Source organism: Ciona robusta, chromosome 6, assembly GCF_009617815.1.
Source record: "Ciona robusta chromosome 6, ASM961781v2".
Taxonomy (NCBI): Eukaryota; Metazoa; Chordata; class Ascidiacea; order Phlebobranchia; family Cionidae; genus Ciona; species Ciona robusta.
In genome coordinates this window covers 2,584,442-2,609,163 of record NC_143240.1, presented here as the reverse complement: position 1 = coordinate 2,609,163, position 24,722 = coordinate 2,584,442, and the positions used below count along the sequence as shown (strand labels likewise).

At 39.1% G+C, this 24,722-nt stretch overlaps 5 protein-coding genes and 1 long non-coding RNA gene across 9 annotated transcripts in view; 4 read left to right on the top strand and 2 right to left on the bottom strand.

Moving 5' to 3' along the window:
* Window positions 1-35: 35 nt before the first annotated feature.
* On the bottom strand, window positions 36-12,260 carry LOC149734900 (cytochrome P450 1B1-like). Its single transcript, XM_089879509.1, has 6 exons — window positions 11,564-12,260; window positions 11,036-11,122; window positions 2,821-2,897; window positions 2,371-2,534; window positions 1,441-1,607; window positions 36-1,150 (listed from the first exon to the last, which is right to left on the bottom strand). Exons 1-6 carry the CDS (start codon window positions 12,206-12,208, stop codon window positions 695-697), a joined length of 1,596 nt encoding a protein of 531 aa, XP_089735635.1. The 5' UTR covers window positions 12,209-12,260; the 3' UTR covers window positions 36-694.
* On the top strand, window positions 2,928-9,981 carry LOC149734901 (uncharacterized). Its single transcript, XM_089879657.1, is given in 2 exon segments — window positions 2,928-5,957; window positions 5,960-9,981. Coding segments are annotated over 2 exon segments (5,970 nt in total). The 5' UTR covers window positions 2,928-4,009.
* LOC149734892 (SMAD family member 4-like) overlaps window positions 10,328-24,722 on the top strand; it is a 44,705-nt gene continuing 30,310 nt past the window's right edge. For all 3 annotated transcript variants that reach the window (XM_089879513.1, XM_089879512.1, XM_089879510.1), the window contains exon 1: window positions 10,328-10,344. The gene's annotated coding sequence lies outside the window, so the exon portion shown is untranslated. The remainder of the gene's footprint in view (window positions 10,345-24,722) is intronic.
* Window positions 10,328-24,722, top strand: part of LOC149734893 (ribosome biogenesis protein bop1-B-like) — a 36,618-nt gene continuing 22,223 nt past the window's right edge. Inside the window, exon 1 of the mRNA XM_089879501.1 lies at window positions 10,328-10,344. The gene's annotated coding sequence lies outside the window, so the exon portion shown is untranslated. The remainder of the gene's footprint in view (window positions 10,345-24,722) is intronic.
* Window positions 10,328-24,722, top strand: LOC149734898 (centrosomal protein of 57 kDa-like). Of its 2 annotated transcripts, XM_089879507.1 has the most exons (14): window positions 10,328-10,344; window positions 18,861-19,052; window positions 19,444-19,556; window positions 19,673-19,787; window positions 20,080-20,220; window positions 20,515-20,695; window positions 21,393-21,459; window positions 21,549-21,638; window positions 21,791-22,000; window positions 22,329-22,428; window positions 22,935-23,076; window positions 23,363-23,541; window positions 23,824-24,043; window positions 24,317-24,722. In XM_089879507.1, the coding sequence occupies exons 2-13, from the start codon at window positions 18,914-18,916 to the stop codon at window positions 24,027-24,029; spliced, it is 1,683 nt and encodes a 560-aa protein (XP_089735633.1). In that variant the 5' UTR covers window positions 10,328-10,344; window positions 18,861-18,913; the 3' UTR covers window positions 24,030-24,043; window positions 24,317-24,722. The 2 variants fall into 2 exon arrangements, with proteins under 2 accessions (XP_089735633.1, XP_089735634.1); XM_089879508.1 differs by lacking the exon at window positions 20,080-20,220.
* LOC149734899 (uncharacterized) lies at window positions 17,499-18,541 on the bottom strand. The gene is made up of 2 exons (XR_016385153.1): window positions 18,246-18,541; window positions 17,499-17,795 (listed from the first exon to the last, which is right to left on the bottom strand). It is a non-coding gene; the product is annotated as an uncharacterized LOC149734899 (long non-coding RNA).

Here is a 24,722-nt window from a genome sequence, read left to right as displayed (position 1 = left end):
ATAATGATAACATAGTGGTACAATTATATATAAAGTTTTGAAGCAGTTTATTTTTTTTGTATTTTTTTGTAAAATTACACTGTATTCGCATATAGCCTACAAGGCAAGAATAAACAGTTGAAGCTATAACTAGCACGCAAACGAGATTTTTTTAACAGAGAGGTATAGAGGTAATATATTACAGCTAACAAGTCAAACGTATAGTAAGTTAAGGTAGGATGGTTCATGGTTTTGTGATATTTTCTTGTCCAATTTGATAGTAAACAAAGAACATTTAAGGAACTATTAACCGTAGCCTTTACATTCTAAACGAGCGGTTTTAATTGCTAAAAACACGATTATAAAATATAGAATATTATGTACTAACGGTATCCATCAGTACTATATATCTACAATACATTTGCGGTTTATAAAGTAAAGCAAAAATAGTCATAATAATGACATAACGTTAATAGTATTTATAATCTGAATAAAAGGGAACTAACTGTTGTGATAATCACGAACTACGGCCGTGTGAAAAAGTTATATAATTGCACTCTATGGTAATAATACTTGCATATAGGTAAGTTAACGTTCATAAAGTGATCTGTGGTGTTTTGTGTACCTTTTTTCATTTTTTCATTTGTGTATTTTCACAAAATCGTATAAGATTTTCAGTGCATCAAATGTTGGTACACTTGTAAAAAATGCTGTGTTATGCGCGAATTGAGTCACGACGTTGCCAGTGCTCTCTTAGTGTCAATTTTATGGATAAGTGTTTTGGTCGTAAAATTAAACCATACTCCGCCGCCGCCGTCGGTGGGCGCTCGAGATCGGCAGATAAATCACTGACTTGAACCAGCAGTGTAGTGGCCAAAAATAGTAACATTCGTGACAATTGACTTCCGGGACATTTACGCTCCCCAATCGAAAATGCGAGAACCTTTTCTGATAAACTTTCGTTGAAGATAATTTCACCGCCTTCGTTTTTCGTTAGAAATCGCTCTGGGTCAAAATTTTCCGGATTTTTCCAATTTTGCGGGTCGTGGTTTACAGCGTATTGACTAATGATAACCATAGTGCCTCTCTTAATGGTGTGGCCTGCTAGTTTGACGTCTTTTAACGTAGAATGTGGTATAGTGCTGGATAAAGGCGACGAAAACCGCAAAACCTACGTAGAAATAGAAATATAAAATCATAACAAAAAATATTTTAAAAAATCTCTACTACAATATATGTGTGGTAACTTGTAAGCGGTCACGGCATGTATGAAACATACCACCTGTGCTTTATAACAACTGTCTTTGCCCCGCTACGCTATAAGAAAAATAAGTTACAATCATTCATTGTAAATGAATTAAATGTTCGTTTTACAAACCCATACCTTCCAGGCTGGTGGCAATGGCAGGCACTAACACATGTTTCTGCAACGAAATTAAATACAATCGTTTAATTTTCTACCTCTGTCAGTACCGCGTCCACGTAAGATAGGGAGTTTCGATCCTCCAAGGTTGGAAGTCTGTTTCCGAGTTTGCTCCGGACTTCTTCCGTGAGTTTATTGAGGACTTTTGGAAAACATAGGAGTAAATTTATGACCCAGAAAAAAGTTGTAGAAGTTGTGTGTTGGCCTGGAATAAAAATAAATATAAAAAAACACAGATTAAGATTTATAATAATAGAATGTAAGAAACTTATTAGCAAAGGATAGTAAACACCTGAGTTTTCGTACTTTGCATTTTAATAAGCAGACAAGATTAAATCTAAACGCTGTTATCATTGAAAACTCAGTAAATCTGAACCAAAATGCAGAATTAGAATATACACATCACCGCAGTCGGCTTTTGGTAGCATAACTTTATAACACAAACTTGTTTACAAGCAAAACAGGCAATTAACCGTAGATTGCTAGTTTTTTTGGAAAATGGAAATTTAAACGTGAGCGTGCGGCTTCTGTTGATCAGTAGGTACGTTTATTGTCGCTTGGAGATTAAACTTTGTGGCTTTTAGATTACTGCTTTGGTTAGACGTTTATCGTTTTTGTCACGTATTTGTCTGCCTGCTGGTTTCGTTTCGGACTCAGCGCGGTATTCGGAGGCGAGGTGAGTTCGAATCCTACTGTTGCTACCATGGATGAATGAATTTAACTATTTATCCTCACGTTGGGGGGCAAGGACAGTTATTAACACGGGTATTCTGTTTCATACACATCCGGCTTACGAGTTACCAAGTCTATATATAACCTTTTTGGTGAATAATTTTTAGAGCTACCATTTTATACACCGGTGTTATAACGACTGTCGTTGAATCCACGTCAGGATAAGCAAGTTACATTCATTCATTCATTCATTCAAAATTGTAATCGAAACAAAGTTTGTACCAACAACAGCCTACCCGCCCCAAGTATATCTGCTGAAAGAGCAGCAATCGTTTTTGTCTCGCTTTCGGTTATTTCCCTTGATTCTCCCGCTGACTTTTTCTCGAGCACCTCTGACGTCATCGAAGCTACTACATTTGTGACGTCATCATTGTCGAATGTTTTAAGAACCCCATCGACTCTTAAAGTAAATTATTGCATTATATGCGCAATAGTAACTTTTCTAAATGGTAATGTCGGCGATCAGCAAAAAAGTTATATACGTGGTAACTCGTAAAAGCAGGCACAAGGTGTATGAAACAGAACAACCGTGTTATAACGACTGTCATTGCTCTGCCACGTGAAAATAAATAAGTTAAATTCTTTCATTCATTATAAAATAACTTTCCAAACATTTATACTATCATGTGTCACGTAATAAGTCTATTATAGTTTCGTTTTTCGTAACTTTTGCCGTCCATATTTACCTATGTCTTGACCAAGTGTCCAGTTGCAAGTTGATTTTCAAATAATCGGCAATGGCTTTCTTGAATTTCGGAATGACCTACAAAAAAAAGTTTATACATTTTCTTTTTCTGTAAGTGCCAGGTAAGTGTTGAAATAGATTTTTCTTCGAAATTAACGAAACGTTAGACCTTTAAGATCATGTAACAAATAATTGCCATAAGATCTCTTTTAACGTGAAAATATAAAGTAGGGTGGGGGGGATGGGACACCTCTAGCACATAATATCCAAATATCCTGATCTTGTTTTAAACAATTAACAACGGCCGATGGAAGTCGTAAGGATACGGTTTATAATTTTTGAATACTCTTTGTTTACTACCAACTATAGGGCGGTAAAAGAGAAAGAAAACATGTCATATCTTTCCCCACCCTACTATATTTGGTATTTATTTTGACGTTCTGTGACACATGTTAACTCATGGTTGACTTATGCGTTTACCCTTCAATAAACAATCGCAAGCATATCTGACAGGTAGGGATTACAAACGCAGGCTTTTATAACATCTCCAGAATGTAAAACATTCTAAGAGTTTGCGATACCGAGCAAACTTCTTGTTTGTGGTGTTTTGCAGCGATATGTTGAACCCTAGACACGCGATCTGGGCAAGTTAGATCAAAGACATTGTAGAATCCTACAACTTACGTCACGACCAATCCCGGGCCAGCACGTGACAATTTTAGAATATAGACAATTAGCGTCATTGTTACGCATTTCTTCATTTTATCTGTGTCGGACATTTTTTAATTTATAGTTAGATGTCAGTGCGTGCCTATACTGTATTAGTGTCTGCTGTATTAGAATATTTATTACTTTATGTGTCTAACCACTGATTCTATTTGAATAAGGTGATAAGTGCGTATTTGTTTTGTTGTTTCCCGTACCCGTTGGCCTACTTAGTCACAATTTGGAAAACCTCTTTAGTACTCGTCAGTACTGTTCAGTCCCCCACCAACGTGTAATAAACTTCAAGCAAGAGTCAGAGTGTATTTTCATATGGACTTTTTTCGATTTAAATAGAAGCCATATTACGGGGTTTGGGTGCAGGGCCGCGCCCTTTAAGACCGCCGTAACATCGTTTTCAAATTACTTAGTTCAATTTCCCATTCCCGTATCCAGTGATTCCAGCAGTACGATAGCCCCGCATAGCCATGGCATCTGTTCCCGCCCGTATTCCCGACGTCCTCAAATGCTTGAAGGACAAATATATTTATGCCGAGAAGCTGATGTTGAAGCCTGCAGGGCTGGCGCCCTTACGTGAATTGATTCCCGCCATCGACAGTGACTTTGATCGTTTGATGAACCTGTGCCAAACGTCTACCGAGCTCGAATTGTTTGAAGGCACGGAAATATGTAAATCTACCGTCCAAGAGGAAAAGGACGAATTCGATGCACACGTTCGTTCGTGGATCGAAACCACCGATAGTGATTTAAATAGACCCACTCCCAGTGAGTCTCATCGTTCCCCCAGCTTGGCCTCGACCACAAGCTCCGTAAGGAGCCAGCAGAGACGCAGTCGCGTAAATTTGGCGCAAGCTAAATTAGCCAAGGAGCAAGCGCAAGAAAGGCTACATGAAACCCGACAACGAGCCAGACTGCGTGCCGAGCGCCAAGCCCTTGAGGCCGAGCGCCAAGCCCGCGAAGCCAAGGAACAGGCCGAGCGCCAAGCCCGCGAAGAGGAAGAAGAAGCAGAACTAGCCTTCAACGAAAAACAAAGAGAATTAGAATTAGCCCGTGTCACTATGGAAGCATGGACAGAAGAAGACGGCGAAGCCACAGAATCGTCATCGTCGACGCCCGTTCCTCGAAATATCCGAACCTTCGTGGTTAGCAACCAGAACCAGGTACCCCTGAGTCAACCGCCCCCTGCCGCCGTCATATCTCGCCATGTTTCGCCCGCATATCCTCCCGGTCCCGATAATCTCCCGTCGCCGCAACTCGCAAATTTAAGAGAAACCAACCCCCCGCCAGAAGTTCGCCACTCCCCGTTAAACATGGAAACTGTTTACTCGTCGCTCCCAACGAGGATCGGTACCACTGACCGCTATCCACGTCCCCTCCCGCACGAAGATACCCGCCAACCCGACCGGGTCCCCGTTCCCGGATATACCGCCTTCCCTGAAACCGAACCTATCCCGACTCACCATGTACCCGAAAGACGAGACAGAGTAACCGATGTTGGCGAACGATTCCTACCCCGCCCCGTAATAGACAAGTTTGACGGTAACCCGATGAACTACTGGACTTTCGTGAGACAGTTTGAAACTCATATCAATAGAAAGACCGAAGGCAACGACCTCAAACTCGTCTACCTACTACAACACTGTGACCCCCACGTACGAGCTAAAATAAGTCACCTTACCTCGAAACCGCCCGATGTTGGATATCGTAGCGCATGGAAATTGCTGTACGAAGAATATGGACAACCGCATGAGATCGCCCGCTACTGCGAAGAGCATCTAAAAAACGCCCCGAGAGCAAATGAGCACGACCCCGTCGGTCTAAAGAATCTGTCCGTACTGATGGACCGTTGCTGTACCTCGCTTCAAGACCTGAAACAGTCATCAAGCATAGATTCGATGGAGATCATGCTAAATGTTATAGCCAAGCTACCACCGACGTTACGAGAAGAATGGGTAAAGCGGTCGTTCGAAGTTGAGCGTCTGCGAAAGAGCCGAGCGAAGTTTGCCGATTTATCTGCCTTTGTTTGTGAAAAGAGTGCCGAAGCAAACAGCATATTTGGAAGAGCAATGCACCCCGCCTCCAATCGAACCAACCTGCAACGAAGGGCAAAGTCGTCCGTCTACAATTCGGTCGTGGAAGAGCCCGCGAGACTAAATAATAAACCTAACGTATGTATTTGTTGTGCAGGTTCCCACTGCTTGAGCCAATGCGAAAGATTCAGATCGATGTCGCTGCAAAATAGAAAAGAGTTCGTCCAAACGAAGAGATTGTGCTTTAAATGCTTCATGAGATACCACAGCGCCAGAGAATGCCGAAGCCGTGAACGCTGTAAGGTCGAAGGTTGTACCGGTAACTACCACCATACATTATTACATAATTTACCTCCCCGTCCGAAGCCGCCCGAGAGTAGTGCAATGCAACCAACGCGGCTGTTCAATCGGCCGAATACAACGTATTTCTCAATGTTGTTCCCGTTAAGGTCCGCTTCGAAGATAAGGTGGTTGATACGTACGCATTTCTGGATCAAGGTTCGGCGACAACTTTCTGTGACCGTTCCCTAGTCAACAAGCTACAAGCTAGCGGAGAAACGAGACACCTGACGCTGAAAACCCTGACATCACCGCAGGTATTAAATACAGTATCGATTAATCTTTCAGTTCGACCGCTAGATGGCGGTGACTGGATCGAGCTCCCCGACGTGATCGCTATCGATAAAATCCCCGTAGACCCAAATCCTGTTCCCAGCCCGAAGACGATAAAGCATCACCAACTGAACGCCAACAACTTCCCGAAGATAAAGCACGGATCAGTCCAACTATTGATCGGTGCCAACGCCCCGCAAGCCTTCCGTGTAGAGACAACCCGAAGCGGCCATGGCCGATGTCCCGACGCGGTCAAGACGCCACTAGGATGGTCCCTCCTAGGCCCCTCGTCCGACACACCCGCGACCGACCACGTGAGTTCCAGTTTTATATTTGCTAGTATCCATGGCGCGAGACTACAGGAAGCGCACGCCATGTTCCTGAGTGATGAGAGCGACCTAAGACCGATCACCGCCGATTCCGACAGCGACGACGAGCTACCGCATACCCCGGTTTCTGCAGAGGATAGACGATCGTACAGAATGATGAAGCAATCAGTCCAGTTTGAAGCTGGCCATTACGAACTACCCCTCCCGTGGCGACACGACTATCAAGTTCTACCCGACAATACAATGATGGCAATTCGACGTTTGGCTGGCTTAAAGAAGAGGTTGGTCCGTAACCCCGACATGAAGAGTAAGTACGACGAACAGATGCAGACGATGCTTACGAAGGGCTACGCAGAGGAAGTCCCGATGCACGAACTGAAAACCGACCGCCGTGTGTGGTACCTGCCGCACCACCCTGTCATGAACCCCCATAAGCCTGATAAGCTTCGCGTCGTGTTCGACTGCGCTGCGCAACATCACGGAATCTCAATTAACCAGGTACTTATGCAAGGACCCGACCTTGTTAACAGCCTCGTGGGCGTTCTTACCAGATTTCGACGAGAACCCGTTGCCCTGGTGGCCGATATTGAAGGAATGTTCCACCAGGTGCGTGTCGCCCAACGTGACCGAGATTCCCTGCGGTTCTGGTGGTGGCCAGGAGGTGATACTTCGTTAGAACCCGCTGCCTACAGAATGAAGGTACATCTGTTCGGCGCAACGTCTTCTCCTAGTTGCGCGTCATTCTGCTTACGGCAGGCCGCCACTGACTTTGGTGGCGAATTCGATCCCCGTGTGGCCACCGTAATAAAAGATAATTTTTACGTCGACGACTGCCTTGTCTCCGTCCCGAATCCGAAGGCCGGTGTGAAGATGGTTCACGATCTACGAGCCCTGTTGTCCAAGGCTGGATTTCGACTCACGAAGTGGCTATCTAACTGCAAAGAAGTGGTGGATTCTATTCCCGAAGAAGAACGCTCTAAGTCCCTACAAGTACGTTCATTCGACGAACAGATTAACGAGCGAATCCTCGGCATCAACTGGGACGTGCACGCCGATGAATTTCGATTTACTATTGCCTTACCGATGAAACCCCGTACCCGCCGCGGACTGCTGTCCACGGTTAACTCGTTATTTGACCCCCTTGGTTTCGTAACCCCCGTTGTGCTGGAAGCTCGTCTCATTTACCGCAACCTCTGTCAACAAGAGCTGGAGTGGGACGAACCGATCCCGAAACCCGAACTCAAGCGATGGGAAAAGTGGCTCTCAAGCCTCCCGCAACTCCGCAACGTCGCAATTCCCCGTACTTTTGGACAACGAACACACACTGATGATGTGCAGCTGCATTACTTCGCAGATGCATCAAAAATTGCTTATGGCTCAGTGTGTTATTTGCGCACACTCGACGACGATAGCCATGCCCACTGCACTCTTCTGATGGGAAAGTCCCGTTTAAACCCGCAAGATGACGTCTCCATACCCCGTCTTGAGCTGATGGCCGCCGTCATGGCGGTGAAAATGGACCAAGTGCTGCGAAGAGAACTCGGTCTAGAACGGTACCCGTCGTTGTTCTGGTCCGACTCCTCGGTTGTGCTGCAGAGTCTGTTCAACGACCGGAAGCGATTCCCGTTGTTCGTTTCCCGACGCCTCGCCTTAATCTCCAAGCACACCTGCATTAGCAATTGGAGACATGTACCTACGAAACTAAACCCCGCCGACTGTGCATCCAGAGGTGCATCTGTTGAGTCACTGTTGCAGAGCGAACTCTGGTTTCAAGGGCCCCCATTCCTGAAACTTGCTCCAGAGCACTGGCCAAACAACTTCTCGAAGAAGGAAATGTCGTCCTGCGACATTAAGGCATTTGATAAAATAACCCCAACCGTTTTTTCCATACAGATTGCCGTTCCCGCGACCGATAAACTGATGACCCGTTATTCGAGCTTGCACCGCTTGAAACGAACAACCGCCTGGCTTCTGAGATTTAAAGACTACATCGTTGCCCGACACAAGAAAGAAGAGATGAAGACGACGTCCCATCTGTTGACCGTCATCGAGCTTAAACGAGCAGAGACCGAGCTGCTGAAATACGTACAGGAGCAGCACTTCTCGCAGTGGTTGAACGTCCTACGTGAAGACAAGAAAATTCCCCCGAAAACCGCCAGCTCATCATCTATGTTCAAGCTTAACCCGATGCTGTCAGACGGCGTGCTGAGAGTGGGTGGTCGCTTGGAGAGAGCCCCCGTACCGTACGAAACACGCCATCCAGCCATTCTACCACACACCTCACATTTTACAGACCTGATCATCGCACTCTATCACGAGATTGGTGGTCATTCTGGACTAAACCATACCCTGAATTTGCTCAGCCAGCGCTTCTGGGTTGTCAAACCAAACGCCGCTGTTCGCCGTGTCCTCAGCAAATGCTTGTCGTGCCGTCGTAAAAATGCTAAACCCGGTCAGCAAATGATGGCCGCCCTGCCACTGCCCCGAATGCAGATGGATTCACCCGCGTTTTCTTACACAGGCATCGACTATTTTGGCCCGCTCCCAGTTCAACAGGGAAGAAGCGAAGTGAAGCGCTACGGGTGCCTATTTACCTGCATGACCACCCGAGCTGTACACCTGGAGCTAGCCAGAGATTTGTCAACCGATTCCCTACTTAACGCATTGCGACGATTTATTGCCCGAAGAGGAACCCCTGATCACATTTACTCCGATAATGGAACCAACCTGGTTGGAGCCGAAAGGGTGCTCCGTGAATCCATCCAGGGTTGGAACCACAAACAAATTTACAAGTTTCTTTTACAGAAAGAAGTTCAATGGAGCTTCAATCCTCCAAGCGCCTCGCACATGGGTGGTGCCTGGGAGAGGATGATAAGATCAACACGAAGAATTTTGCTTTCTCTTGCAGGTGACCGAATACTGAACGAAGATCAGATGCAGACCTTCCTGTTGGAGGCTGAGTCGATTCTTAATTCACGACCTCTCACACCCGTCACCCTAGACGACGCCGGAGAGATGCCATTAACGCCAAATCACCTGTTAAGACCGAACCCGACCCCTGAGCTTCCTCCGACAATCACCGACAAAACGGATTGTTTTGCCCGACGCCGATGGCGTCATATCCAGTACTTGTCCGACCGCTTCTGGACCCGATGGTCCAGAGAATACCTCCGTACCGTTATCGCCCGTCAAAAATGGCACAAACGGAAGGAGAACTTTAAAATCGATGACGTCGTCCTTCTTGTGGATGACTCGATGCCCCGCTCCCAGTGGTCAATTGGGAGGATTACTGCCGTGTTTCCTGATGCGCACGGCCTTGTACGTAATGTAACCGTGACATCACGTGCCACCGAGTTGAGACGACCGATACACAAACTTTGTCTAATCGCCCCCGCCGAACCCGAAAATTCCGTGCCGAGGGAGAAGTCCGACGATCCTACGACCGCTTCAATAGAAGACGGTCACTAGCGCTGATGAACGCGCCCCGAACTATTTATTGTTTCTGCCCACGCGGCATATACCTTCCCGATTCGTTTACTTCTCGTTTTGAATTCTTTTGTTGTTTTTTAAATTGCTTTGTTTTTGAGACTCCGCAATTTGGGGGGGAGTGTAGAATCCTACAACTTACGTCACGACCAATCCCGGGCCAGCACGTGACAATTTTAGAATATAGACAATTAGCGTCATTGTTACGCATTTCTTCATTTTATCTGTGTCGGACATTTTTTAATTTATAGTTAGATGTCAGTGCGTGCCTATACTGTATTAGTGTCTGCTGTATTAGAATATTTATTACTTTATGTGTCTAACCACTGATTCTATTTGAATAAGGTGATAAGTGCGTATTTGTTTTGTTGTTTCCCGTACCCGTTGGCCTACTTAGTCACAATTTGGAAAACCTCTTTAGTACTCGTCAGTACTGTTCAGTCCCCCACCAACGTGTAATAAACTTCAAGCAAGAGTCAGAGTGTATTTTCATATGGACTTTTTTCGATTTAAATAGAAGCCATATTACGGGGTTTGGGTGCAGGGCCGCGCCCTTTAAGACCGCCGTAACAGACATTGCGTGTGAAGAACGAATGTTGCTGACACCAGTTAGAACTGGTTCCTCCCGCTCTGGTTCTGCTTTTACGCATCTAATTATCCACAAAGTCAAATAACGCGTAGGCGAATACGCGGTGGAAACAGAACACCCGTGTTTTAAATACTGTTGTGGCGCCGCTATGAGAGAATAAATAAATTTCATTCAACCGTTGACTGGGAAAAACACAAGGCCTTGGCATAATAAAGTATTAAGAATTAAATACATGTGAATTTTAGTTATTTATCATCGCGGGATGGGTCGTTATAACACGGTTGTTCTGTTTCATGCATCTCGTGCTCGCTTACCAGTACCACGTACGTATAGCTTTGTGGATGAGTTTTCTATTAGTTTTGTAATTTTCATTTTAAATTTGCTTGACAATTTGGCAACACGTAACGGTTCCCTGGATTAAAACAATTGTTATATATTAGTTTTTACCTTGATCCACGGCATTGCATCAATTATCGGTCCCAGTTCTATAACGGCGCCAAATTCTGTGTTCATACTCAATAGCTTTTGGAATTCCTGGAAAATAGAACTATTTAAAAACAAGCACATGATTAATTCTCTGAATATTCTTTGTTTTTTTCCAAAATAGGACGAGAAATAGAATGAAATGTGGACCATTTTATACACCAACTTATAATTAACTTTCGCTTCGTGACATAGGACGACTTAAATGATAAACTAAACGGAAATTAACTTCTTTATCTTATAGCCAGGCCACTTAATATGGGAGCGGCTTCTACGAAAATGTAACCTAAAAGTGACTACCGCTGTACAACGCTTTAATATAATGAAGATATAAAACTTATTGGAATTTATGTAAGCTATAAATCGTGTTTAATACGTTTTTGTGGTTTAATTTCGTGAAGAGCAAATACACCTTGGCCCATATTACCCCACAGTACTATATATTTAACTTACGTTAACTTTTGCTAAATACAGTATTAAGGCTAGAAATACCTCGTTATCGTATTCAAAGCGGTTCCCAAAACACACGGCGCACATTACGTTCGCTAAAGCCATTCGTATAACATTTTCTGGGTTGACGCATTTGGATCTAGATATGCGATCCAGTTCAGTGACCATCATCATACACTCTGTGTTTATAAGATCTGTGACTTTGTCCCGAGTACGAATAGAAGTCGTGTATTTGTGCATGTGGCGGACTATCTTTGACTTATGCGAACGCCAAGGGGGTAAGGTTTCTTCGTCGTTGAAGACTACGCTTTCGCCAGCTGAAACTGCTTTGTAGGAAGAGAATTTTGGCCTGCCTGAAAAAGCCTCTCTTTGCTTAATCAGTGCCGATCTTACCACTTCTGCGTTGCAGAGTACTACCGTTTTAATACCGCCCATTTTGAGTCGATAAACAGGTCCATATTTAAGGGAAAGTTCAAGAAGTTTCTTGTGAGGCTCAGCCCCCAGAAAAGGGGCGTTTCCGACCAGGGGCCATGGTATGGGACCGGGGAGGGCCAACCATTCTTTATCACGCTTCAATGATTTGACGTAAATCACAATAGTTAAGAAAAGAATGGCGTAAATTAATAAGTCCCCGAAAGAATTCGGGATTAAAGTCCAGAAAGTAGCGGTTAATATCTGTACCAGCATTGTATAAATACAGACAACCTGAAAAAACGAGCAGCATGGTTATTATAAACTAACTATACAATGTATAGTAGGGTGATGAAACACCTTTTCATTATATATTCCTGTCTCATTAGTAAACAAAAATGTATTTAAAGAATTGTAAAACCTCGTCCTCACGACTCCTATTTTAAAGGTGTCCTATCTTACCTCCCAGTTTATTCAGTATGTATATACAACTTATCAATTATCTAACACGACCCTGAACCCTGGGGTAAACTGATACGTCTGCCACGACCAGAACTGCCGAAGTGATTTAATTCTGGCGTTTGTCGCTAAACTTGTATGTTGACTATGTCAACACTATAACTCGTACACTCATACGCTACTTAGCAACACATAATTGCAATCTTCGGGTCAGATGGTCTATGTATATGTTATGGTAGGGTAAGACGGACCAAGTTATTATTATGCTTTATTATCCCAGTTGGTAGTAAAAAAGGTAACTGCATCCTTACGACGATTAATGTGGTTATTCTGTACTAATATTATCCATTTTACCCACAGTACGGGTGTATTAGCTATATAGTAGGGTGGGGGAAGATGGGACGCCTTTTCATTCGATTTTCTCGCTCTATTTGGCAGTAAACAAAGAACAATCAAAGAATTACAAAACCGTAGCCTCACGACTCCCATATTTTGTTTAAAACGTTAATTGTTTAAAACACGATCAGGATATTTCGATATTATGTACTAAAGATGTCCCATCTTCCCCCTACCTACTATATGTCATCGAAAGTAAATTTTAATCCTCTTATGGCCCGTCAGCATGTACTCGTTACAGGTAAACAAGATATACCGCTTTATTAAACACACCTAACCGGAAAAATGCGCATTTCAGATACACTGAGCTGATAAACTGATTTGTTTATAAAGTTACCGCATCTGCCATTTCGTGAAATACGCATACTAAATGAACAAGTTAAGGCAAAGGGTTTTAATCGGGTAACAAAACAAGTATTCTAACCTGCCTATATAATCCCTTTCAATACCAACAAATTTATTTTATGTATTGTATATTATGTCTGTTTATACTCTGTATAGTACTGTCGGGTAAGATCTCATACTTTCTGTTTTTAACTATAAACAACCTTTTTGAGTCGTGAAGATACGAATGTATGTTTTTTGTAAATATTATTTGTTTACTACGAAATATGCCGATAAAAGAGAAAGAAAACATGGACCATATATCTTACATCAACTCGACTCTATTACAAATTTAATCGCGAATAACTAAAGAATTCCTCTGTATGCCTGTAAACAAATAAAAACGGCTACTAAAAAGACGCCAGACATTTCACATTCCGTATTTTAATATAGCGCAAATTTGAAATGTATGCGCGAATTGTGAGGCTTGACTATACACATATTGCTACACTAAATTACTTCGCGTATATTTATATATTTATTTTGGGCTGTTTGGGGATTTTGTCGTGACACAGCGGCATTCTAACTGTTTTATACCAAATAGAGCAGCAACTGTATAAGTCTATACACCGTAAAATCAGAGATTAAAATAACGATGAAGTCTATATTATTTTAAGGATGTACTTTATTTTTTATACTGGTTTATAAACCAGCTTTTTCAGATACAAAATAGTCTGTGTATTTATTTTCTTTCACTTCGATTCTTTATTCACAAACTCGTGTGCTATATTTATAACTTTGGGTTTTTATTATTTCCGTTCGTGATTTATACGCGTTGTTATTCCTATTCTAAGCGCTCACTTAATTAAACAGTAGCCTAAAATAATTATTTACTTAATTATAAAAACTATTTACTTAATAGCCTCAAAAAGTTTAATTTCTAAAATACTCGACTAAAAGCCTAAAAATCTAACACCTAAAAGTTACAAAAACGAACATTTTACACTATTTTATGAGAAAAAAAACACAATAAAAACATGTAAACCAAGTTAACTCATGCCCAAAACAGCAACTATTGTTAAATTCCTGGGGTGGGATTCGAACCTTGACATTTAAATGACCTGACAAAAAACAAATCAGACATTCTTTATACACATGCATTCTGGTAAATAACACCGAACAAGAATTAAGTTGCAACATAACAATATATTCTCATGAACCCTACAACGCAACAACACGAAACCTACATTTGCAGCTTATATACTTTTAAAGTAAAGCATCGCCCCTTTATATCCAGTATTTAATTCACCAATTGCCAAGCCTAACGTTAATTTAAGCCCATTTAATTTTGGACCGTTAATAATTACGTAAATGCTGTTTATATACCCAGTGTATAGAATAGCATAATATAACATCTTATGACGATCTACATTTTAAGTACTAATTGCCCCCTTTATCATTTTATGACGATATGTATTATATATGCTTTGCCCTTTTAAACCGTTCGTAATAAATGCGTATATTATAGGTACGGGAAATAGGTATATTTACGCAATAATTTGTTATTTGGATCTGTGTGATTTCGCGTGTAGGCCGACGCGTTCGTGTTTGCGTACGTATTTATTTATTTGTCTGTAATTACGCTTACAATGTATAATATGTGCTCGCGCATTTTAGCCTAAACGTGTTATTGTTTTTCTTCTGGTACGCTAGTGCACAGTGTGTATAACATAACGTATCCTTGGTGTTTTCAGTTAATTTTATAGCAATGTTTAAATGGCGACTGTTTTTTTCGATTAAGATTGGTAAAAAACAAACTGTGTGCACTCATATAGTAGCGTATGAAAAGATAGATACGGTTAGCACATAATATTTTTGAGTCGTGTTTTTAACAATTAACAACGCTTTTACAGTTGTGAGGAGCCGGGTATATAATTCTATAGATAATACTTTGCTGCGAATCCCCTTCTTTTGTTGTTTTAATTGATCCGACTAGCATTACTGTATTTAAAGAGATAAATTCAAATTATGTGTATTTTCAGACAGATCTTATATCTGCATATCTACATAAAGACACACTTTCTTTATGCAGACACGTTCACATACATATATAGTACGGTGGGGGAAGATGGAACACCTTTAGCACATAATATCCAAATATCCTGATCATGTTTTAAACAATTAACAACGCTTTTACAGTCGTTAGGATACAAATTTAAAATTCTTAGAATGTTCTTGGTTCACTACTAAATGGGACGAGAAAATAGAATGAAAAGGTGTCCTATCTTCCCCCACCCTACTATACGTATATGTTTAAAACAAAAACATCTAACACTTTTCAATTCAATTTCTAAGCCTTCTCGTGTTAACTGTAGGCTACTCTCAATTGTAACAGCCACGCTTTACAAATGACGCTCTTTCCCACACCTTTTATCTATATAGTGCGTTTTACAACTTTCGATATGCGGTTGATTTCCTTCTCTCCGTTATTTAAATACTCTATGATCTTTACTACCGTGTTCGAAGAGATAAATAGAAAATTATGCTACATGTTGTAACACAGTATAAACAGTTCTTCCTTCTTTAAATTCCATATCGTGGTGTAAACTGTACATTTACACGTCATAACATTACCGCGTATTGAGTTTAACCATGCCCAACAGACTAAAACGCCATAGATCTAAATAACCGCCCTTTAAGTGCATATTATAAAACCATTTCAGTTTTCATGGCTGCATACATTCACGTGCATCCCGTCTTTTTTAAAAAGGAAGGAGTATTTTCCAAGGAAAAAATTACAGAACAGACAAATTCCGGCTTAGCTAATTAAACCCTGGTTTCTGATTCCCGAACATGCTCGATATAACCTGTCATATCTTTGTTATGCAGTTATCTCAAAGAACAGAGGTTTAATTCGTATCGTATTTTACCCATGCACTGTCAGAAATCCCTGCTTTATAAACCTGATTTTAAGTTTTATATCGTTGTAATAACATTTTTTCCACTACAAAATCTACCGAAAATTTATTTATAAACTTATTTATTCCAGTAGTTCTCATGTGTTACTTAGTGTATCTAAACTCTTCGTTGTACACATAGATATCATATATATAACTAGATAGCGCCATTGGCAAATTTTATGTCGCCATTTGGGCACGCTTGACTGCACACGTTTTGTCCCCATCCCATACGTAGCATCATAGCAACGTTGAGAGGTGTGCGCTGATTGATTTTTTGTGTTTACGAGTAATAGTATGCTTGATGCTGTTAAAATCATTCACGAATCTGTATTGAAAATGGAAATTTGGTGTATTTACAAAGATTTTCAATAAAAAAAGAAGAAAAATCAAAGAAAAAAGTCAAACAGAAGAACTTGAGTTGGAACTAATTGGTTTTGAAAAAGTATGCTCTTCATAAGTTGTTTTCTTATTTTGTGCCCACACGTCTTTGCTGTAAATTTTTTCCCAGATGGTGAAGGCGAATACTGCAGTATTTTTTGCAATTAATTTGACTAAACCAAAAACATAGTTATCTGTAACAGTACAGTCGAACATGTGTGAGTCCAGGCATCTGAACCATTTCAATAAATTTATATTTTGTAGTACTGCATATGCTATTCCATTTGGCATTTAGTAAACCATGTAAACTTTAACTATATTTGCACGCCCCTCTTCAGAAAGACCAACAACAAAAAAGTATCCAAGCGGAACTTTCCAAGACTGATTGACACCCAAAGCCATTAATACAAGAGCTTCTTTGGCTACAGGAGATGAGTCATCCAATTCATTATCTCACCAAGATCAACAAACCCTCTGTATTTTGTAGCATCCCATGACTGGTTGTTGTGTGGTTGTGTGGATGTAGCTTTGGCTTTTATAGCTACAAATGCAATCTCAGTAAAACCTGGTTCAGCTGAGACCTTCGTATACCACTTCCGAATTTGTGCTGGATGAGGCAGAGCTAATCCGAAACATCGTCGAACGAACATGAAGCTAGGCTTTTGTTGAATAAAACTGAAGCATAAGTGCAAATGCCTTCAATTCTTTCGGATAAACTTTTCCCATTCCGGATTTAAAACTATCCTTTTAAAAATTTATTTTGGCACTTCACCAAAATTTTTCTGCAGCATATTAGCACAATTCTCACTAATCATAATATTTTTCTTTATTGCACCAATTGCTTCTTTTAATGTTAAAATTTATTTTCCAGTCTTCGTGATTTTTCTTTAGTTTTATTTTAACAAGACTTAGCCGATCTATATTCTTTTGTATTTTTTTACCAAGTTCCAAATTACATTTTCCCATTGAATAACCAGCAATACTGGTTAAACAACCCATTACAGGAAGAGTCGGAAACAAAAAAAAATCCTTTTTTAACACACATACAATTCACTTCATGTTTTTCATGTTTATTTCTTTCACATTTATAAGATAATGTCAGTCACTGATATTTTGAAAATAAAGACAGAAAAGATAAGAAAATTAGCAATGCGAAACAATGTCATTGTGTAAAATACTGTGCATTAGAAATAGAAGAACTAGAGTTTTGTGTTGTCATTACACATCACAATGTATTAATATATTGTTTTGGAAGTCTCTTTTAGCAGCTCGAAAAGTTTATTTTTAAGCTTTTAAAATCGGTTTCTTTTGTCGGAAAACTTGGCTTTGTTGTATTGGTTGGGGTTCTGTAAAGAAGAACAAGAGTTTATTGATTGCAAGTTATGGCTAATCTGGTGTATATAACTACTTACTAAGTTACTAGTAAGGTAAATGGCATACAAATTGTGGTTTATTTTTACACTTAAGACATCAAGTAATTACATTATTAATTTATAGCAGTTGTTAAACAGTATCTTCAAAACAGTTCGTAATTTAACCACATCTTCTATTAAATATTTATCAATTTTACCTATATAGTGTAATAGTTACTGGTTACATTTGTTTAGTCAATCCTGCAATTTTAAATTAAAAACTCTTTACACACATTAATTCCTAACATACATGAACTACTTTAATTTTACCACTTAGCGCGAAAAAGCGGTAATGTAAACCGGCCATGTGCTTAGCCATTAAAAAGTAACGCATTTACTTTACTATTTAAATCTTTAAAACGAAGAAAAACTGCTTATACTTACTTTCTTTCGACTATATCTACACAAACTGCCTTTCCCGCTGTCTAAATTGGGGCTCAAACTGAATCACTCAAGCGTGTCCTATTTTCGCTCACTGCTGCCATTGAGTGTGATTGAGTCGCGCTCTCTAGTTATATGTATAGCTCAGTGGTTGTACAGAATTTTTCAAAATTTGTAACAATAAACTGTACCACTCCCCAAACAGTTTCAAAATATCGAAAAAAAGGCGTTTTGGTTGAGTAGTTTTTACGTAAACAGCTGATACGAGAAAAAGGCAATTCTAACCAATCAGAAGCGAGTATCGGTGCATTTTGCGAGTTCCCAATACACGAGAGTTACTTTCAAACGAAGAGCGCTAAATAAGTGAAAGTTGTGTTGTTTTTGACGTTTTATTGCAAAAAATCAGTTTAAATTAGGTCAATTTCAGTTGCAATATGTATGATAACTATACCTAAGCATACGATATTGAATTTTTCCGTTTTTTGTATTAGAACTGTGTACGCAAAATGTATGTTCGATTTTGTTTATAGTTCTGTTGCTTTTTAAAAGACCATAATAGTGTTATTAAAGTTTAGACACTTATACATACTTTGACTGAAGCCCTTTCTACTTTTCCAGGTTCAGCCCAATTAAAAACTTGTGTTGAATTAAAATTTTGACAAATTTGAATCATGGCAACTTCATTATTTGATGAACCCCCCTCAATTGCATCTTTCCAAGATTACCCAACAACACGACCCTTTATTAACAGCAACTTACGACGATCACCTGGAAAACCCGTCAAGGCATATCCTGAAAGCAGCAGTAAAGGTAAGCTCGGACTTTTTATATTTATTTTGTCCCAAAATATATAAAATGTGTTATAATATGTTGTTTAATTTATGCTACTTTGTTCAAAGGGACAAATTCATATTGTTATTATTGGTGTGCCCTGGCACAGTAGTTAGAAGTTTAGAACATATGCCTCTAGCTAAAAAAATACTGAGTTCAAGGTTTAATGCTTCCATTATGTGCGTTTATGTGTGTGTCTTTGGTCCACCCAAATGTGTATACGATGGGATCACTGTGAGCCATGTGTGTCTTTGGTCCAGTCCAGATGTGTGTGTGTCTTTGGTCCAGATAAAGCCAAAATACTTAATTTTTAATTTCATCTGATATTTGTATAACCCCATAAAAAAACGAATTTGTGTCATTTTTACAGCTGTATTGTCAGCATTGAAAGGATTACAAGACAAGATTTACAATTTGGAGTTGGATCGTTCTAAAGCAGAAAAAAACCTCAAAAATTTGGCTGCTGAAACTAGCCTTTATAAGGTAATATTAATTGGTTTTGTCTATGATGCATTTTTATTTCAGATTTTGTTAAAAACAATTTTAAAGTGCGAAAGCTATGCTTGTAGACCGCACACCAATTAATAATTTTTTTTTAGGACTTGCTCTCAAAATCTCAACAGTCTTCTCCTGTATCTAAACCAACCGCAAGTTTTACGCCAACTCAGCCTGTTTATTCACCTACTGTTCCAGCAAGGGAAAGGAACACAATCGGTATGTTTTGGTCTTGGATTAACCATTTTAATTATTTATCAAGGCACATTTTACCATTTTGGCCCATTACCCCAACACAGCAACACACAAACTACTTAATATGAATAAATAAATGTAACTTAGTTCTATCTAGCCTTGTACCCCTACTCGTATGGTGTATAAAAAAATTGGGTATTTACTTATGACTGCATTATTTGGTACTTGTTTTATGTAAAATTCAAAATATACTATCTTATATATATCTGAAAATGTACCAAAGAAATTCCCTTTGCATATTTATACCTTGCACTAGACCCAGGCAGTTTGCATGCCTCTCCTGTTCTCAATTCGAGAAACAAATCAAATGAATCACTTCACAACGATACTAGTGAAGTGATGAAACTATTAACAGAGGCTTCTAGTAGCGGAAAACGCCGTGATATTTCTACAGTTGGTTAGTAGGGTAGAAAACCTGCAATTTCTTAGAAAATCAGCACCTTTGTGGTTAATTTGAAGTGTTTAAATAATTTAGCGGTGTTGGCTTTGATTTGATTTTCAAGGTTGTTGTTTTTTGTGTACTGTTGCTTTATGGTTGATATGCTAAATTATTACTGCAGAACATGCATGTGTCTGGTACCATGGCACAGTGGTTAGCACTTCTGCCACTAATCTAAAGGATATAGGTTCGAGGCTTGTTGCTGCTACCATTGTAGACGTATATGTCCTAAAATTCTCATGACCCCCACAGAGGTAGAATCCCAGCTTCGTAATGCTGATACTAGATGTCGTCTGTTGGAGCGACAGCTAGAAAACATGCGGCGAATGGTCCAGTGTGCAGAGAAAGAACGAAGTGACGCATTAGAGCGACAGGTTGCGCTTGAGAGAGAACGTGGCAGAGTAACAGCGGAAAACAGAGAAGCTCAAGCCAAGTATGTAATTCTGTCATTATGTAATACTGGTTCTAGTTGCAACGTGCCATAAGAATAAGTAATTTTTTTACAAAATTTGCTAAAGTGTCTATGACCATGTTATTACCAATTGGGCCACTAATTTTTGGTGTATGTGCAATGTAATACTGGATCTACAAAGCTTTATGATGCTACGGACAAAACCATAGCTCTTCAAACAGTTATTGTTCTATAGTATTGTTTGTTTGGCTAAGACAATATTTTTTCAACCATTCTTTATAAAACCAATTGTATAAGTACTGAGTTGGTAACCACTCGATGAGTGATCTAAAGCTCTAGCCTTTGTTATTTCCAAAGCACCACTCTGAGTTATAAGCTATAGCTGTCTCAATAGGCATATGCTTTGTTTGTATGTGGTTGTTGTGTGCATTGTGGCTTTTAAGTTTATTGTTTTTTATAAGGATTATATGACTGGTTTAACTTTTGTTTTTTGTATATTATCCTAAGTAATAAAACATATAACATATAACACATTAGCAATAGCAACTCATTATGTTTAACATGTTATAACATAACATGTCAGATGTCACTAAATTATAGTTTTGTAATATAATCTCAATAATTTTGGTCACATATCAAAAATTATTACCTGTCAAAATTTGTTGCGTTTTATTAACTTGTAACATGTTAATAATTTCTACTCTTTTTTTCTTACTAGGTTGGAGCAGCTTCAGAAACTTGAACACAGGTTTGAAGATCTGGCTTCAAGAAAGAACAAATCAGAGGTAAGAGCTAATATTCTGGTGGTAACGTGGTAGTATACGTTGTTGATATCAAATGTGACAGATTTTGGTTATTTATTTATTATTTGTAGGTAAAAGTGAAAGAGTTAGAAGAAAAGCTAAAACTTGAAGAACATCAGAGGAAATTGCTTTGTGATAAAGCTGCTCAGTTTCAAACAGAGGTTTAATTTATAACCTTATTTCTGTCATAAAAACAAAACAGAATAGATTCATATATAATATTGTATTATTGTATATGTTATGTTTTTTAGAGCATTTTTTTGGGAAACTTTAGTTCTGTACTTTACTTTTTAATTTATATTACTCCCCACAGGCTGAAAAGAATCGAATTTTATACCAACATGAAATTCCTGAAAGAGACACAAACACAAAACCAAAGAAAAAATCAACAAAAAAGAAGAAAAGGGCAAATGCGAATGGAGTTAAAACCAAAAAACCTGCAGTTGTAAAACGACCTGCTAAAAGTGCAGGACAACCACATTATAGACTTAATTTAGCGGATGTTCCTTTTATTGCTGGCACGGTAAGTGGGAATAGTATTTATAGGAATCTATTTTAGCTTTCAGACATATATAACTTTATACATTTATTCAGTTCTATTATGTTCTATAGGGGTGAGGTCCCGCAGCTTAATAGCCTTGGGAACTAATATTTAGGCCAGAGTTGTCCTATTAACCTTATTTATTCACTTCTATGAAATGTTTAACATAAAATCTTGGAAAAAGTGTAAAGAACTGCTTTAAAAATTAAAAACAAAGGATACCTAAAACTAAAAGTACTAAAGTACCATTTTTTGCAGTTTTTAAACTGTCACATTTTGTTCTATTTATTCTAATGTTTATATTCTGCAGTCAACGTCGCCTAGTCATGCTGTGTCAGCAAATTTCCAGCGACTGCTACATGACTTGAAACACCACAGCCCACTTTACTGTAATGATAATGTAGTATCAGGTTGGTTTTCTTGTTAACACTCATCTATTTATATTATTTTATTCTATGTGGAGAAGTCATACAGTGTGGCACGCCATGGCCTTTAGGTGTAGTCCGAAGTTGGCTCATAACCACAAGTTCACAACCCATTAGTAACTGCTGGGTTGAAACAGTGTTCTTGAAATGTTTTGCATAAAGAAACGTATACCTATTACTATCGAGCATTAAACCTACTTTTGTTGTCAAATTGGAGGATTATAGTTTGCAGTATGAGATGAGACAAGCTGCATGAATATTTTATAACCCTGAATAATTCAGTTATTCTTTTTGTATATGGAAAAGCATTGTTTTATTCTGAAACAAAGTCTAGTGTGTTTTAAAGGAACAAGCAAATAAAATACAATGATTAATATGCACTTATAGGCTGCATAACATAACCAGTATAAACTTACTTAACTTACTTTTGGACTGTTTAGCACAATTTGTAAAGAAACATTTATTTTCTAAAACTTCTGATTTTTTTCCAGAGAGAAAAATATCGACTGGTTCTTCCACTACTGAGGAAGAAGACACCAGGGGGCGACAGAGGGGTCATCAGTCCTCAGTAGAGGAAGAGGATCTCACTGATCTTCTTGTGGCTCTACAGGATGAATTTGGGAAGATGACTTTGTAAGAAAATATTTTATAACACATTTTATCAAGACAACCGTTAGCGCTTTTTATCATAGCACAGCGGTTAGCGCTTGCATATAACTTAGTGAATAAACGTTTTGAGGCTTGTCGCTGCTACCATTATGGGTATATGTCTCCTTGAGCAAGGTAATTAACAGCTATTGCTCCAATTAATTAGTCATTCATAGGTAATTCAAGAAACAGAACACCTGTATTGTAATACCTGTCGCTACCCTGCTCCGCAAGGATAAATAACCATTTTTTTATTCACTTTGTATCACAGTGAGCACCAAGTTTTAGCGAAACAGATAACCAGCACACACGATCGGCAAACAAAGAGAGAATTTGAACTTGAGATGGAAAATCTTGTCTCTAGAATGGAGAGAAAGGGAGAACAAATATCCACCGTTCGGCGCCACAGAGCACAACTGTCTGAAAACAGAAGAAATAATTCAGGCAAAGGTAAAATAAGTTTTAACAATTTCTACTTAGTATTGGCAAGACACGTAAAAATATAAATTCATCTTAATGGTCATTAAAATGGGTTGTAGCACCTTGGGTGTAAGGGGTAATGGGCCAGCTCTGGCCTAAATCTTAGGTCCATGCCACCCTGTAGGACCTCAGCCACACATAATAAAACATAATTTAATATGTACAGACAACACACTAGAAGATCTCTTTCATACTTAATGCTCAGTGCTGCCATTTAAATTTTTTAACTCCAAACATCTCGTTTTTATCTAGGGAAGCATCTAACTCATGGGGTCCGGTCCACTTCTGACCCTCGTGGGTTTCGCCGGCCCCGATCTGCTAACCCCACATCTGTGGGGAACTCCCCTATGGCCCCACGAGTCCCCCCAGGTGAAATGAGGAAAAAGAGACTTGCTTTTCTTAAAGAGATGAAAACTGTGAGATCAAATCTGAGGAAAGATGATTTAAGTTGGGATTAGTGGGCACTTGAGTGGTATGGAATAGTTTTTTACTGTTAAATGCATACCAGATAGGACAAAAGGCTAAAATTGTGGCCAAATAAATGTTTTTTCTTAAAAATCCACACATTTCTGTCTAAATGCCCCCCAAAAATGGTTTGTTTACTGAGAATCCCAGCAAGTTTGCTAATTTGGTATAAAATTGTGCTCAGATCACTTTCCACCAACATGTTATAGTACATACGCATTGAATTTTGCAGAAATAAAAATAGTGTTAATGTCAATATATAAAATAGATACTTTTCCAGAGTGCACACAAAAACTACTGTGTTGTTTGAAAGAATGAATTCTACAGAAGATATATATCGACATTTCGTGTCAAGATTTTCATTTTTATGTTGTGTGAACACTAGTATTGTATAAGCGGTTATTTCATCATTCGTAGAAACCATTGCAGTATGTTTCTTTAGCAAACTAAAAATTCGTCCACGTTTACGAATAATTCACTCATTGTAATCAAAATACACATTTTTCTAATAGTTTTAACACATTCACCAATTTAAAAAACAAAATAGTAGTTTTGTTTAGTCTGTTTGTATTTAAAAAATTTTTAATATTAACTAGAATTGTTATTTGCACATTGGTGTGTTAGAAGATTGTTTGTACTCCTGCATATTACACGTATTTACAAGAATAAATATGTATCACAGAGAA